The sequence below is a fragment of the Polypterus senegalus genome, chromosome 4 (assembly GCF_016835505.1).
Source record: "Polypterus senegalus isolate Bchr_013 chromosome 4, ASM1683550v1, whole genome shotgun sequence".
NCBI classification, from domain to species: domain Eukaryota; kingdom Metazoa; phylum Chordata; class Cladistia; order Polypteriformes; family Polypteridae; genus Polypterus; species Polypterus senegalus.
In genome coordinates, this window is record NC_053157.1 from 239,192,243 (window position 1) to 239,210,483 (window position 18,241).

At 43.2% G+C, this 18,241-nt stretch overlaps 1 protein-coding gene across 1 annotated transcript; it reads left to right on the forward strand.

The window, feature by feature from the left end:
• The first annotated feature begins 47 nt into the window (after positions 1–47).
• LOC120528227 (gastrula zinc finger protein XlCGF26.1-like) lies at positions 48–18,005 on the forward strand. The gene is made up of 3 exons (XM_039752337.1): positions 48–200; positions 6,121–6,602; positions 16,000–18,005. Exons 2-3 carry the CDS (start codon positions 6,179–6,181, stop codon positions 17,484–17,486), a joined length of 1,911 nt encoding a protein of 636 aa, XP_039608271.1. The 5' UTR covers positions 48–200; positions 6,121–6,178; the 3' UTR covers positions 17,487–18,005.
• Positions 18,006–18,241: the final 236 nt, after the last annotated feature.

The following is an 18,241-nucleotide window of genomic DNA, read 5'->3' on the forward strand; positions in this document are numbered from 1 at the left end:
CGAGATTTCCGAGAGCACGCGAGATTTCCTTCAGGTTTGGGGTTTTCCCTTCCCACATGGCAGTGTGAATGAATGCAGCGCTTTGTTTGCGGTTGTCTGTGTGAGTGGTTTTTTAAAAGGAAGAGACGACAGTGCGACGTTTGGATCGGGACCCGAAGAGGCGAGAAGCAGACAAGGGAAGCAACAGTGCATAAATCCAGGTGAGTGTTGACTACAGCCTTTCGCTAGGCTCTTAATGCCTTGATCTAGCCGGCGTCAGGCTAATATTCACTTGAGAAAGATGTCCTTATTGGGGATTGAATAAACGGATGTTATTTATTGAAGTGCGCGCATCATTTGACAGTTCGTCGCCGCTTCTCCCTGCGTATCCACCCCATGTTGCTTGGTCGACATTCTGCACGTGAGCAGTGACGGATTCGCCAAGACGAAATCCTCCAAAGAGTGGTTGACTTCCATAAAAGGCGACTTCTCGGTGACAAAATACTCGGACTGTAGCAGCAGGTACGTGGCCAGAAACCACAAAGTGGGTGCGCTTGAGGGACAGTCAGGTGAGCGAGCAACCCCGGCTTCAGACCCAAAACGATAATGTGATTGCTTGAAAAGTGTTATCAAGTCCCGCAAATCTCCTTACTACCAGTATATAAAACAGCACGGGTGGAGGGGGATTGACACGGGACGAGGATGGGGTTAGCCGATCTCAGTGTCCTCCTGGAGTCAGGGCTGGGGGTCGGAGCTGTCATTATAAAGCAGTACGCGTCCCCAGCCCATGAACAGGATTCGCCAAATCCCTTGAACGCCTCAAACTCGTTTTGTGGACTGTCAGTTCTGGAAAGTACATTAATATATATATATGATGCTGTGGGTATTAAAAATTACCGAGTGCCATTTTTTTTTTGTTTTTACACAATATGCTTTGGTGCAGATTTAGATATAAGTTTAGTTATTTAATAAAAGGCACAACTACAGACACTATTCCAAATACGGCCTTCATAGTGCATTGTACTCCACACATAGTGGCGCTTTATAACCTAACATCTTATTAACCTTGGGAATCGCTTCATTTGTTCTATTTGGCAGGCCTGGCATATTAAATAACGGGTACATTTTTCCACCTTTTCAAGCCACACAAACACGATATCCTTTGTCGGCTTGAGACATTGCACTTAATTCACAAACAACATATATAGACTTCATGAAGCAGTGCATTCCCTGTATGTCGGACAAGCAAAATAATCCATATATTGTTTGCGGAAAAATATGTGAAACAGTAAAAACAGATTAGCAACAATAAAATACAACATAGTCAATTAAAACAATACAAATGGATTATATTAAGCTGAATGCAAAACAAAAACGTGGCTCATGCAGGCTTCTCAGCAATTTCAAGCTTCATCCCGATTGTGATGGAAAAAGGTACCTAGCTTCAAAATAAATGAGATCTGGTGGTGTTGTGGAGGGAAAACGAGCCGAGTCTTCAGAAATGCAGTGAGAATTTAAGACAGCAGAGCATACACAGCCTGCCTCAGTTCATGAAGTGAGCCCGGTGGTTTGGGTGTGGTTTGTTTTTATTTCAATTCTAATCACAAAACATGTACATAATTCTCGTCGTCCACTTTACATGTTATCTTGGTAATAATGACCTCGTGCTGTACCTATTTTCATAGCAATTACCTCGCCTCGTAGACGTCTTTCCCCTAATAATGATCAATCTTATTAATTAATGATCAACCTTGATAATTAATTCTTAAAACTCCTGTATAATTCAACCTAACTAACACAATACAGCTTGCTTTTCATCTGATCATCTGAAATGTTCATAAGCCTCAATATGTAAATTTAAATACTAAAATGTTTATATGTTTAAAGTGCTTATGCGCTAGCGTGCCAGTTTGCTTAGTTTCCCTTAAGTTTGGGGGGCACTGAAGGTTTTTTCCAAAAACTTGTTTAGACTCTGGTGAGTCAAAAGGCCCCTCAGAGTTACCATCTCCCAAAACAGAAACTTATTTCCTCAGTTACCTCAAAAACACAGCGTCTCTGGTACTTAGAAAACATGGCAAGTGAAAAGCAAGCAAGCAGGCAGGCAGGTTTTGTTATAAACAAAAGCAGCGGCCTATAAAATAATAGTGCCCGTCTAAGCCACGTAAAAAGATGTCAAGCAACTCCTTTTAATAGTCAATAGTTCACAAAAACCAATAACAAGGCATATTGATCCTTGAACTAAACCTCAACATTGGGTTACAGAAAGTATAGCAGCCATGAGCTCCACATATCCCATGTACCCCTCACCCTCGTTTATCACATGGTTACAATTGGACAGGTGCACTCGAACACCAAAAGCCCAAGAACACCCTGTGTGTTTGTTTTGCTCTGATGATGATGGTTATGTTTTCATTAGTTCTAAAGATGTAATCTGTTGCCTTATGAACATTATAGCACTGCACGAGTGAGTGAGTGCCATTCACTATCCTTACGACCACTTGCTGCTGCAGTCTGCTCTTTGGCAGGCTTGTTGTTTTTATCGACGACTCTTCAGCTGGTTCTGGTGCTGCTCATTTGTATCACGGAATGCCAACTATTAATGCTGGTGATTCATCCCTACCTCCCATGCTGATGCAACTTGGCCAGCACCGTTACCATAACAATGCTAAAAATAAAAATCCATCAGTGCTGAGTATCGGTCAGCACCGGCGTGACGCTGCAGTACATTCTAAGCCACCACTGGTTCATAATTTTGCGATAATAACATTTTCACATCGGGGGGGATTTTTCCCATGAGGCAATGTGAAAGATGTTTTTTTTTGTCATAAAAAAACTTAATTACGTTGAGGGGCAAAGAGAATCATAACAGGGTTTAGGAAATGTGCTCTGGAACTCGGCACACATAACCGAGATTAGAGAATGTGCTTGCAGTAGTCTGAAGTATTAACGGCATGTCTGAAGTTCTAGTACCGGAGAACAGTATAGTATAGGATTTCCTTTTACTGTCAGATAACAGGTTCTACACTTCAGGACTGCAAATTAAACTCCGTATTGTCTCAGAGTAAAATACAAGCGGTAGTTTCACATCCCTTTTCATAGCATGTGGGACAGTGCCAAGCTTTGAAAGAGTCAGGGTGCCGAGTGCCAGAGCTCCAGTGGCGTTTGAAGCTTCGTATGTCATTGGGCTCGTGGTTATAAAACTTAGGTCAGGTTGAGTAACATGTATTGGTACAGCACGTTCCCACACTCACCACTCGACGAAATGGCTTGGGATCCTGGTTGGCAACTACCAACCCTCCAAAATTGAGCCTCTATCTGCCGCAGCCAGGTGTTACGTGGGCATCCCTTTGGCCTCAACAATGAGGATCCCATGAGCCGGATCAACCTCGGGTAATCGCACCACATGGCCGTAGTACAATACAGGACATGTGCCTCATTTAGGACCCCTGTGAGCAACACAATGTCAAACCAAAGGGTCCCAAGGATTCTCTGACGAGACACACATAATGGAGTCCAGTCTTCATCTCAGGTCACTGGATAGCGTTCATGTCTCACAAACAAGGAGCACCAGGACTCTAAAGACTTGGACCTTCGTCCTTTTGCAGATATCAGGAGCACCACACACCCCTTTCCAGTAACCTCATGACCCCCAATAGAATGGCATGATTAAGTAAACTCTTGATTTTTTTGAAAAGTGTATGTTCACACACACACAGATGTTTTATCTTGGTAGAGTAATATATATTGCTCTACTGTCCCCTATTGTATTATTAATATGTAGCCTTAGAATGCCTAATCTCACAGACTTACCACTGTATATAAATTATCCCCACCTTCCCTTCTATATCTATAACCTCAGGCAATTAGATGTAGTAAAAAAACAAGCAGGAGTTAAGTTACACATAAAATAATGTATTACTGATAATATTCATAAATAATAACAAAATGCAAAGTACATTTGAATATTGGCAACCATACAACCTGATAAAATGGTGATGTGTAATTCAGGTGGCACACAGACTTACAGTTACTTAAAATGTCTCTAGTTAAGGCATGGTTGGTGCTCAGCTTTCAGTCACATGTCTGTTCAATATGGCTGCTGCTCTTCATTGTGTTGTCTTCATCATCACAGGTTAGTAAGAGAAATGCTTCTTCATAATATGTGGGTCAGAGAGAGAGAATGTGGTTGAGCAAGTACATTTATAGATGTTCTCTCCAATTCCTAGAACCAATAGGACATCATGGTACTTAAAGGCCTCTGAGACAAGCCAATTCCAAACAGCCATATCTCAGATCAATGGGAGAAATAGTACATTTAACACCTCACCCCCCCCCCAAGACCATATGTTAAGCTAACCTGGCTTTGTGTGGGGGAAAACTGGTTTAAGACATCCCCCCAAATCCTGTCATAAAATTACAAAGAGACAGTCGTAAAGCTTTGGGGGGATAAACAAGAATGCCTCTCACCAAGGTACCACTAAATTTCATTGGTTTGCCTAAATTATAAATAAAGACATACAAAACATTTATCAAGTTATATGCAAAATCCCACATCACAACAACAGAGAATATATATATATATATATATATATATGTATATATATGTATATATATATATATATATATATATATATATATATATATATGTATGTATATGTATGTATATATATATATATATATATATATATATATGTATGTATATATATATATATATATATATATATATATATATATATATATATATATATATATGTATATATATACATAGCCTTCTGGTTTGTCCACATGATCTTTAGCAAACTGCAGACGAGAAGCAATGTTTTTTTTTTTTTTGGAGAGCAGTGGCTTTCTCCTTGCAACTCTGCCATGCACACCATTGTTGTTCAGTGTTCTCCTGATGGTGGACTCATGAACATGAACATTAACCAATGTGAGAGAGGCCTTCAGTCGCTTAGAAGTTACACTGGTGTCCTTTGTAAACTCGCCGACTATTACACGTGTGTCTTGCTCTTGGAGTGATCTTTGTTGGTCGACCACTCCTGGGGAGGGTCACAATGGTCTTGAATCTCCTCCATTTGTACACAATCTGTCTGACTTTGGATTGGTGGAGTCCAAACTCTTCAGAGATGGTTTTGTAACCTTTTCCTGCCTGATGAGCATCAACAACTCTTTGTGTGAGGTCCTCAGAAATCTCCTTTGTTCGTGCCATGATACACTTCCACCAACATGTGTTGTGAAGAGCAGACTTTGATAGATCCTGTTCTTTTAGTGACACAGGGTGCCCACTCACACCTGACTGGCATCCCATTGATTGAAAACACCGGACACCTCACCTTCAAACTAACTGATCATCCGAGAGGTTCACATACTTCTGCCACTCACAAATATGTAATATTCGATCATTTTCCTCAATAAATAAATGACCAAGTATAATATTTTTGTCTCATTTGTTTAACTGGTTTCTCTTTATCTACTTTTAGGACTTGCGTGAAAATCGGATGATGTTTTAGGTCATATTTATGCAGAAATATAGAAAATTCTAAAGGGTTCACAAACTTTCAAGCAAAACTGTACATAGTTTACTTTCAAATAATGCAAAGAGTACGCGACACGTGTTTCGCCCTTATTTGGGCTCATCAGGCATACACACTCCACTGCACCCCTCGCAGGAATCGAACTTCGGACATCAGCGTCAGAGACAAAGTCCCTTTGCACTGCACCACGGCGTGTGGTTTGTTTATTTGACATCATGGAGATTGGGTTAATTACATTCATAGCATCCCTAGTCTGAGTCTCAATCTGATTGTATGGGTGGTTACCTACCAGGTAACTCATGTGGTTGGTCGGCCATTTGGCACCCATCCGCCACGGGCCCTCTCAGTTTCGGAGTTGCGAGAAGCAGATCATAGAATTTTACATAGTTTACTGTCAAATAATGCAAAGACGCACACATATATACATACATATATACACATAAACATAAATTCAATATATACGTACATACATGCACACGTGTTGTGTGGATGTCATAGATTTTATTTTATATCTCCCCATTACTCTTATTTGGACTTTTAATTTTTTTTTTTTTAACAAGAGGCCCTGTAAGTTTTTCAAAATTTATTCTCTATTACATTTTCACAGATTTAAAAAGAAGACGTTGTCTTTCCTCCTATCTCTTTGAGAGGATATCGCACTGGACATGGCATCATCCAAAGATGGCACCATAGAGCCAATTCTGACTCCTATCAAAAAGGAGGACTGTGAGTGGGGTCCTGCTGCTATTCCGGCAGAGGGTGTCTCTGTAAAGCTGGAGGAAAGTGAAGAAAAGATCTCTGTCGGTAAAGAGGAGGAATATGAGGAAGGGTCGCTTGACATCAAAAGGGAGAACAACGAGCCGGCCTCATTTAACCTCGAAACGGAAAGCAACGGAACTGTAAAACCTCTCAAAGGTGACACATCTGACGAGAGGGACTCCCACTTTCAGGGCTGTCTGGTACGGCGGAAGGGGAAGGCATCGGCATCTTCAGGGTCTGTTAAAATGAAGAAGCATTCTGTTGGGTGGGATCCGGAATTCAAGCAACGTACAGAGGAGCAGCAGTCACCTGCAGAAGATCCTGAGACATGTAAGAGATTTTTTTTTTTAACATATGTAAAATTTATCAGTAGGCGTATCCATCCATCCATCCATTATCAAAGCCGCTATATCCTAACTACAGGGTCACGGGGGTCTGCTGGAGCCAACCCCAGCCATCACAGGGCGCAAAGCAGGAAACAAACCCCGGACAGGGCGCCAGCCTACCACAGCAGTAGGCATGTCATAAGGGAATAATTTTATCTTTTTAAGTGAAATGTTGAGATCTGACTTTACGCTTTTTTTGCTTTTTTTTAAATGTACCAGGAAAAGTCTTAACTCTTTGTTTTATTGCCAATCAAGTGTGATTTGCATTAAAAAAAATATTCATAGGGTCAGTTAGGGTTTTCCTCCGTCTTGTGCTTCTCAGCTGACACTTTCTTTTATTCGATTTTGCATTACAGGCCTTTTCTGTGTCTCTAGAACTTTGGCACGCCCTGTAAAACAGACATTGCCTGCAGAAGAAGGGCCAACATTCAAGTTTTACTTAAGTGGTGTGTCCTCGGCTCAAGGAAATTCATATTTGCCTGTCTCCTTAGAACAGTTCACACAAACAGACACATAAACACTCAGTATGTATACATGGAGTGCAACCTGTGTGTGTCTTGACTGTCAAAGTATAACTAACTCACGCACATATACAGTATACACTGATCAACCACAACATTCAAACCACCTGCCTATTGTTCTGTAGGCCCCCCTCGTGCGGCCATAACACCTCTGACCTGTCAAGGCATGGACTCCACGAGACCCCTGAAGGGTGTCCTGTGGTGTCTGCACCAAGACGTCAGAAGCAGATCCATCGAGCCCTGTGAGTTGTGAGGTGGCACCTCCATGGGTCACACTTGTTTCTCCACCACGTCCCACGGTTGAGGAATTTGGGGGCCAAATCAACATCTTGACCTCTTTGTCGTCTTCCTCAAACCGTTCCTGAGCAATCTTTGCACTGTGGCAGGACACGTTATCCTGTTGAAAGAGGCCACAGTTAATAACATTGCCAATAAGGGGTATGTCAGGTCTACAGCAATCTTCAAGTAGATGGTACTAGGTAAAGTAGCATCCGGACAAATGCCAGGAGCCAAGCTTTCCAAGAAGAACATTGGCCAGAGCGTGTCACTACGTCTGCTGGCTTGCCTTCTTCCAATAGTGCATTCTGTCGCCGTCTGTTCCCCAGGTCAACAGCACACACACACACACAAACACACACCTGGCCATCCACATGACCAAACAGAAAATGAAATTCTTCACACCAGAACACCTCCTTCTTTGGCTCCATGGTCCAGTTCTGACCCTCACATGCCCATTTGTAGGCACTTTCAGTGAAGGACGGAGGTAGGCATGGGCACGCTGAGGGGTATGCGGCTGCAATGCACCGTGTGCCCTGACTCCTTTCTCTCATGGCCATCGTTAAGTTTTTTCCGGAATTTGTGCTCCTGTAGCTCATCTGTGGGATCCGACCAGACGGGCTTAACCCTTTACTCCCCACACGCATCAAGGAGCCTTGGGAGCTCATTCACCCATCGTCCACTTTTAGTAGGTACTGACCACCCCAAACCGGGAACACCCCCACAAGACCTGCCGTTTTGGAGGTGCTCTGACCCGTTGGTCCAGCCATCACAATGTGGCCCTTGTCAAAGTCGCTCGGATCCTTAACGCTTGCCCATTTTTCCTGCTTCCAACACGTTTCCTTCAGGGACCGAGTGCTCACTTGCTGCCTAAAATGTGCCACCCCTTCAGAGGTGCCACTGGAATGAGGTCATCTGTGTTCTTCATGTCATCTGGCAGTGCTGTTCATATTGGGTGTGATAGGGGTGTACATTATATAAATAATATACCGTGTGTGTGTGTATACGCTCTGTATATACTGACATTCTTATTTATTTATTTATTTATTTACCACTCTTACGTACTTCTCTGCCACTCCCGACTTCCTCATACAACACCACAGCTCCTCTCAGTCACCCTGTCATGTGCTTTCTCCAGGTCCACAAAGACGCAATGCAACTCCTTCAGGCCTTCTCTATTCTTCTCCATCTCTCATACAACTCATCGTACGCCTTTTCTTTAGCCTTCACCACCTCTCTCTTCACCTTGCGCCTTATCTCCTAGTACTCTTGTCTACTTTCTGTATCTCTCTGACTATCCCACTTCTTCTTCACCATCCTCTTCCTCTGTATACTCTCCTGTACTTCCTCATTCCACCACCAGGTTTCCTTTTCCTCCTTCCTCTTTCCAGATGTCACGCCAAGCACCCTTCTTGCTTGTCCCCCTTACTACATCTACTGTAGTTTCCCAGCTGTCTGGTGACTCTTCACTGTCACCCAGTGCCTGTCTCACCTCCTCCCTAAACTCAACCTTGCAGTCTTCCTTTTTTCAACTTCCACCATTTGATCCTTGGCTCTGCCCTCACTCTCTTCCTCTTCTTGATCTTCTGCGTCATCCTACAGACCACCATCCTATGCTGTTTATCTACACTTTCCCCTGCCACCACTTTGCAGTTTTCATTCTTCTTCAGATCAGCTCTTCTGCATAGGACGTAGTCTACCTGTGTGCATCTTCCTCCACTCTTGTATGTCACCCTGTGTCCCTCCATCTTCTTAACTCTTTGAGGGCTTTATATTTTTTCCAGTTTTCTGAAATGCACACAAAGCGACGAATCAATCAATACGAAACATCTTGCTCAGTGACCAGTAGGAATACGCGATGGGCATGCTGCATTGCTCTCCTCGTGCAGCATTCGCAGTGTGACACAACCTGGTCATTGTAAAAGGCAGTCCTCCCAGATGAACATTGGCGTAGGTGCATTAGCAGACCTCACTACTGTCACACTTCCCTTGTACATATCCTGTACCACTCTTATGTACTTCTCTGCCACTCCCGACTTCCTCATACAACACCACAGCTCATCTCACTCACCCTGTCATTTGCTTTCTCCAGGTCCACAAAGATGCAATGCAACTCCTTCTGGCCTTCTCTCTACTTCTCCATCAACATCCTCAGAGCAAACATCGCATCTGTGAATATAAATGTTCATTTTTATCGGACCCTTGCGGACCTCTGATTAAGAATCCCTGCTCTAGAGGGCCTCTTTCTCTTGCACGATTTGGCTCCAAAACTAATCAGCACATTGTCAGCTCATAACAGGCTCAAGTTTCGGGTTTGGTGTTTTTTCTGTCCAGCCATTGTAGCTCTAAAACCATCGTCAAGAAACTGTGACACATGGAGAGACACAGGGCCATCTCAACAGCATTGAATTGCAGTGCACTTGGGGGCCCCTACCTATACAACCACAGTCCGCAGGTCACAACATACTTAGAATAGTGTGGAGCCCCCCGGGTAACCTCCCTGCACAGACACACACTCATCAGTGAGATATTAGTGTTTTCGGTATCAGGGGACCCTAAAACATCGAGATCCATCAAACATTTGGAGGAATTTCAAGGTTTTGCTCCCCTCACCATTGATTGTTGGTTGGGTGAGCCAGTCACCAGGGTCTGCACTGGGAATGGGGAGCACTGACACCTCATTGAGTTTGGGGGGTCCTTTATTAATCTTAGGGTTTCCTGTTTATGATTTATTTTTTTTTTTCTGAACTGTAGCTGTGATATCTTTCACTTGGATGTTACAGATTGCATTGAGTAAGTAAAGCTGGGAAAAATCTTAGTTTGTGCGTTTTAATTTAAGGCTGTAAAGCAAAAACAAATGGGAATACTTCAAAGGGGGGATTATTTTGTATACCCACTGTATATAATTTAGCTTTATTCATCAACTGTGAACATTTGTAGTTGATAATTTCTGAAGAACGATCCCATTCTTTGTTTTTTTCGGATTCGCTGTCCACTGCCCCATTTCAATGTCCTGTTGTGTACGCGCCCACTCAGCGACTGGCGAGACCCTCTTCCAGGCTTTAATCCATTTACTAAAGTGAATCTTCCGCGGTTCAGTAGAGGCGAGTCTCGATTGTGCCATCGGAGAATTAGTCCGTTTGGGCTGAGACCACTGCGGCTAGTGCTCGGTCTTGGTCTCTGATCTTGGCTCTGACTTTATCTCGACCCCCTCTGATAGACTCCATCTTGCTCTCAGCAAAGGCAGAACTTGACTTCAACCCTAACCCCACGCCTCTCGGCTCCAGGTCGACACACGTTGAGGCATTCGATGTTGTACCCATTTAGCTCTGGACATCTCGGGGGCCCCACAATCCCTTTAATTGTCCAGTCTCGTGTTTTTCTTTTCCACAATTGCCCTCTCTGAATTTTTTTTTTTGGACACTCGAGTCGTCACGAGTGGGCTTGCAGGTGTGTTGAAACAGGTGGCACTTTTTGAGAATCCACAGGAATGCAAGAATTTGCTGCATTTTCAAACTCAATAATTAACAGAGCAGTGCAATTTTATATAAATCAAGAAAAGGCCAATCGGTATTATGAACGTGATTAATAACACAAACAATTTACACATAAGAAATAGTAAAACAAATAAGCATAGAACACACTTTGATTTAGGGCTCCATCCCTGGATACCCCATTACACTTCCATTAATTTACCTGGGATGCACATTAACCTCACCAGTCTATAGTTACTGGGATTAGCCCGATCACCCTTGGTTTATGATGGGATCATATTTGCAATTGTCCGGTCCTTAGAAGTGTCCCAACTGTGCAATGGCATTCTAGGTTTTCCATCTGTAGTCACTTTTTGATAAGTGTGATCGGTTCCTGGTGATCTGTCAGATTCCAGCCAGTTTAATGCCAGCAGCTCTTCTCTCTTTACAATCTCCAAATCCCTCAAGTATCTTCTTGGCAGTCCTGGCTAATGTCGCTGGTCATCAACTTCTTCCTTTTAAATCTTTTGGTATTTCACCGTCTGGGAATTTGGTTTCCGTCAGTTCCCGATTCCCTTCGTTCCTTTCTTCACTTCACTGTCCAGAAAATAAAGTCAAAGGTTAAAGCCGGAGAGCAAAAGTGAGCAATGACAAAACCAGAGATGCTAACCCAAAAATCCAAATCTGAGCTCAGAGTTTCAAAGCCTGTCCAATCCACACAAATATTTTCAATATGAAGTAGGCACTTGATAAAAAAGTGAATCTAATCTCAGATAATGTGAGGCCTGAACCGTCAGGCCAGTGCATCATGGGAAGGATTCCCACGGCAACAGGCAGCGACATACAGTTCTCAGCATAAATGAGTACACCCCCTTTAAAAAGTACGAATTTAATCCGTAGCTCAAGAACAATTTCCAAAAATTTCACAAGGCTGAGTTTTATTGAACACTTGTTTAACTCCATAACATGAAATTAAGGTTAATAATATAACTTAGGGTGCTTTCACACCTATAGTTTGATTGCTTTAGTCTGCACCAGTCAGAAAAATGTTACAATGTAGTAAACAGACGTGGGTACGGTTTGCTTTCACATATGCCGAGTTCCAAACGAACCAAAATAGACCGCGAAGCCCATCGGCACCAGGGAAACTTGTCTTTCTCTTTTCCAGAACTTCCCGTCTTGCTAAGTGCATCACGCACTTCTATATACTTCGCCCGAAGTTTTTTTGTCTTAATACGGCATTGTTCAACTGTCTAAGGATAGCCTTTCTCCCTTAGCTGCTTACTGAACAGCGCGTAAATGCAGCTGTTTTTATGGGTCGTGGACAGTTGCTTTTGGATATGCTCAGCCGACCATCTACAGTGGTGTGAAAAACTATTTGCCCCCTTCCTGATTTCTTCTTCTTTTGCATGTTTGTCACACAAAATGTTTCTGATCATCAAACACATTTAACCATTAGTCAAATATAACACAAGTAAACACAAAATGCTGTTTTTAAATGATGTTTTTAGTATTTAGGGAGAGAAAAAAATCCAAACCTACATGGCCCTGTGTGAAAAAGTAATTGCCCCCTGAACCTAATAACTGGTTGGGCCACCCTTAGCAGCAATAACTGCAATCAAGCGTTTGTGATAACTTGCAATGAGTCTTTTACGGCGCTCTGGAGGAATTTTGGCCCACTCATCTTTGCAGAATTGTTGTAATTCAGCTTTATTTGAGGGTTTTCTAGCATGAACCGCCTTTTTAAGGTCATGCCATAGCATCTCAATTGGATTCAGGTCAGGACTTTCACTAGGCCACTTCAAAGTCTTCATTTTGTTTTTCTTCAGCCATTCAGAGGTGGATTTGCTGGTGTGTTTTGGGTCATTGTCCTGTTGCAGCACCCAAGATCGCTTCAGCTTGAGTTGACGAACAGATGGCCGGACATTCTCCTTCAGGATTTTTTGGTAGACAGTAGAATTCATGGTTTCATCGATCACAGCAAGCCTTCCAGGTCCTGAAGCAGCAAAACAACCCCAGACCATCACACTACCACCACCATATTTTACTGTTGGTATGATGTTCTTTTTCTGAAATGCTGTGTTCCTTTTACGCCAGATGTAACGGGACATTTGCCTTCCAAAAAGTTCAACTTTTGTCTCATCAGTCCACAAGGTATTTTCCCAAAAGTCTAGGCAATCATTGAGATGTTTCTTAGGAAAATTGAGACGAGCCCTAATGTTCTTTTTGCTTAACAGTGGTTTGCGTCTTGGAAATCTGCCATGCAGGCCGTTTTTGCAGGCCAGTCTCTTTCTTATGGTGGAGTCGTGAACACTGACCTTAATTGAGGCAAGTGAGGCCTGCAGTCCTTTAGACGTTGTCCTGGGGTCTTTTGTGACCTCTCGGATGAGTCGTCTCTGCGCTCTTGGGGTAATTTTGGTCGGCCGGCCACTCCTGGGAAGGTTCACCACTGTTCCATGTTTTTGCCATTTGTGGATAATGGCTCTCACTGTGGTTCGCTGGAGCCCCAAAGCTTTAGAAATGGCTTTATAACCTTTACCAGACTGATAGATCTCAATGACTTCTGTTCTCATTTGTTTCTGAGTTTCTTTGGATCTTGGCATGATGTCTAGCTTTTGAGGTGCTTTTGGTCTACTTCTCTGTGTCAGGCAGCTCCTATTTAAGTGATTTCTTGATTGAAACAGGTGTGGCAGTAATCAGGCCTGGGGGTGGCTACGGAAATTGAACTCAGGTGGGATACACCACAGTTAGGTTCTTTTTGAACAAGGGGGCAATTACTTTTTCACACAGGCCATGTAGGTTTGGATTTTTTTTCTCCCTAAATAATAAAAACCATCATTTAAAAACTGCATTTTGTGTTTACTTGTGTTTACTTGTGTTTGATGATCAGAAACATTTTGTGTGACTAACATGCAAAAGAATAAGAAATCAGGAAGGGGGCAAATAGTTTTTCACACCACTGTATCTATGAGGCACTTAATTTCTTCGGCACTCCACATTTCTCTGCGGTTTGATTTCATCGCGAGTCAATAGCTTGAAAAATTTAATGGAGTCAACAGGAAGTGAAAAGATTTTTACCCACAACCCCGTATCTCTTTTACCCAAAGTGTATTAAACTATACCATTTCATCAGATTTGGTTTGGTTGGTTTCACACCAGACGAACTGTACCAAAGTAGAGCGGATAAAGCGGTCCGAGACCACCCCTTCAGGCAGGTCTCGAATTGATTGATTTGGTGCGCACCAAAGCACCAAGATTGCATTCACATCAACACAAACGAACCGAACCAAGGGACAAAACACGTTTGGTGCGCACCAAATGCTGTAGGTGTGAAAGCACCCTTAGATCACAAAATCTTCAGTTTTACTCAAATTAGTTGAAGCAAAAATGAATACACCCCGCACCAAAAACTACTACATCTAGTATTTTGTATGACCACCGTGATTTTTAGGGACGGCACCAAGTCTTCTAGGCATGGAATGAACAAGATGGCGACACATTGCAACATCCATCTTTTTCCATTCTTCAAGAATAACCTCTTTTAGAGCCTGGATGCCGGATGGAGAGCGATGCTCAACTTGGCGCTTCACAATTCCCCACAGGTGTCCGATTGGGTTGAGATCAGGAGACATACTTGGCCATTCAATCACCTTCACCCTGCTCTTCTTCAGAAATGCAACAGTAGCTTTAGATGTGTGTTTTGGATCATTGTCGTGTTGGAAAAGTGCACGGAGTGATGGCAGCATCTTCTCCTTCAGTATGGAGCAGCACATTGTGGAGTTCATGATACCATCGATGAAATGCAGCTCCCCAACACCAGCAGCACTCATGCAGCCCCACATAAGGACACTTGCCACCACCATGTTTCACTGTGGGCACCATGCATTTTTCTTTGAAATCCTCACCTTTACGATGCCATACTTCCAAAACCAGTGTCTCATCACTCCAGAGTATAGAGTCCCAGTAGTCTTCATCTGTTTCAGCATGGGCCCTAGCAAATTCTAGGCGTGCTTTTTTTTGTGCATGGGCTTTAGGAGAGGCTTCCTTCGTGGACGATACCCATGCAGGCCATTCCTCCGCAGTGTGCGCCGTATGGTGTCACAGGAAACGGTCACGCCAGTTTGGCTTTCTACTGCTTTAGCTAACTGCAGTGGACTTGCATGGCGATTTTCTTCAACCCTTCCCATCAGAAGACGCTCCAGTAGAGATGTTAACTTCCGTGGACGGCCTGGACGTCTCTGTAAAATGGTTGCACTTCCATCTTTCTTAAATTTTTGGATCACTTTTGCTACAGTCTTTTGACTGATGTGTAAAGCTTTGCTGATCTTCTTGTAGCCCTCACCTTTTTTGTGTAAAGTAATGATTTCCTTTCTCAGATTTTTTGACATTTCTCTTCCATGTGGAGCCATTGCTGACAGCATGAAATGGGAAGGGCTTTTCTTTGTTAAGTATAGTCACCGGTCTGCTGGACACCTCTTAAATGAATCCTTAGACTCGCCTGTGGTTGAATGCCCGTTCATTAGAATTTTGTAGTCTTAAGTGTGGCTTTTCTCCTAAGACTATAATTGGGGTGTACTCATTTTTGCAACATGGGCTTGAATGAATTTGTTAGGAAAATCCCTTTTTTGTGTGCGCAAATTAACAAATCTTGTTTGCAATCAATGGCCCACATTTGTGGGAGTATTTTGTAGTACAGTATCTCCTAGAAAATGTTGATACTGAAAGGAAACTAAAGGTTTTCTGACAAATGTAGTGGGGTGTACTCATTTATGCGGAGCACTGTAGCAGCCCTGGTGGAAAGGCAAAATGGCATGACAAAAGTAAAATTTCATGATTACGATACCAGAATTCAATTCTTTAAGTCAGAAAGGCCTTCTGTTTTAATAGCTTCATGAAACCCTGAGATACAATGTTGGTTTGTCCTTAAATTTATCACATTCACTACTAAGATGATGGTCCATCTGCTAGTCCCCTAAATGCCTGTCTTGTCAGATCCTTTTTCTCTTTTTGTGTCTTCTTTATCTGAAAACTATTTGAACTAAACTGTGTGCCTGTGTCTGTCTTGAAACAGCTCCTCGGTCATCGGTGTTGACTCAAACCTCCCCTGAGAGCAAATTCCACCAGAAATGCAGTGAGGAAGAAATGAAGACATCTAAAGCTGAGGATTTTCAGTTACTCTCATCTGTGTGTAGTTCTCTGCCTCCAGGGATGGACTCTCATCACGAAATAAAAGATGATTGGACTGCAGAGAGGGAGCATATCTACCAAGAATTTGGAGACGTTTTAAAGTCCAGATCCGAGTGCATAAAGCATGAGAGCGTTCAAGTTGGAGGTAAACCGTATTGCTGCCCTGAATGTGGCAAAAGATTCTTGCGAACAAACACTCTTCGTAAGCATGCACAAGTTCACACTAGTAAGAGACCTCATTGCTGTTCTGAATGCGGTAAACAATTTTCAAAAGTAAGCCACCTACAGAGTCATATGAAAGTCCACACTGGAGAGAAACCTCATTGCTGTCCTGAATGTGGCAAACGATTCTCAGAAAGTTGGTCTCTGAAGACTCATTTAAGAATCCACACCGGCGAGAAGCCATATTGCTGTTCTGTTTGTGACAGACGTTTCACACAATTGAATGGTCTTCAGAGGCACATGTTTATTCACACTGGAGAGAAACCCCATTCCTGTCCCGAGTGTGGCAAGCGCTTTTTGGAAATGAGCAGTCTTCGGAGCCACACAAGAACTCACACTGGAGAAAAACCACACTGTTGTGCTGAATGTGGGAAGCGATTTTCGGAAATGCGGTATCTCAGGAGTCATATGAAATTCCATACTGGAGAAAAGCCACATTGCTGCTCAGAATGTGGCAAACGATTCTCGGAGCTAAGAAGTCTTAGGATCCATTCGAAAATTCACATGTTAGGGACGCCACACTGCTGTTCTGAATGTGGTAAACAATTTTCACGAATAAGCAGCCTTCAGAACCACGCAAGAATTCACACTGGCGAGAAACTTCATTGCTGTTCTGAATGTGGGAAACAGTTTTCGCACATAAGCAGTCTTCAGAACCACACCAGAACTCATACTGGAGACAAGCCCCACTCTTGTTCTGAATGTGGCAAACGATTCATGGATTTGAGGTACCTTAGGAATCACAGGAGGGTTCACTCTGGAGAGAAGCCCTTTTCTTGTCCTGAATGTGGAAAACGATTCACCGATATGAGGTATCTTAAGAGCCATACAAGAATTCATACCGGAGAGAAGCCACATTGCTGCGCAGAGTGTGGTAAGCAGTTTTCACACATCAGCAATCTTAAGAGCCACATGAGACTCCACACTGGAGAAAAACCTCACTGTTGTGCCGAGTGTGGCAAGCGATTCTCAATAATGAGGCATCTCAAGATTCACAGAAGAGTTCACACTGGAGAGAAGCCATATTGCTGTTCCAAATGTGGCAAACAATTCACAGATGTGAGGTATCTCAAGAACCACCAAAAAAGTCACACGGGAGAGGAAGTCCATTTTGTTGCTTGGAACGTGGAAAACGGTCATCAGACATGACATATGTTCAAAGCCACGTCTGAGAGTTGACTGCAAAACAATTTCTGTAAACTGGGGTCAAAAATGATTTAGTGCATATCAGTTAATATACAATAATCAACACATCCAAGATCTGAAAGAAATGTGGGTGCTCACCGGACAGCAGTCATCAGAATATGCAGACATAACTTCATTTATTCAACAGGCCCGTGGTGCAGGAGCATGTGCCAGGTGGTGGACGGGCTAACTTGGTCTGGCCATCTTCCTTAAAAGAACTCCCTTGCTGAAATGACCACATGAAACACCTCTGAGGACCCACGACTGCCCTGTTCTGACTTTCATGTTTTACTCCTGCACTCCTCCTTTCTGCTCTGCTTCTGCACGGGGGCAATGATTTCTGCTTCTCTTTTGGCTTTTCTTCATCTTGCCTTCTGTTGCTCTTCCAACCTAACACTTTACGGGACCAATTTATTTTCCATCCATCCACTATTCAACCTGCTATATCCTAACTACAGGGTCTCCGAGGGGGTGTCTGCTGGAGCCAATCCCAGCCAACATAGGGTGCATGCAGGAAACAAACCCCGGGCAGGGTGCCAGCCCACCACAGGGCACACACCCCAAGCACACACTAGGGACAATTTAGGATCGCCAGTGCACCTAACCTGCATGTCTTTAGACTGTGGTAGGAAAACAGAGTACCAGGAGGAAACTGACGCAGACTCGAGGAGAACATGCAAACTCCACGCAGGGAGGACCCGTGAAGTGAACCCGGGTCT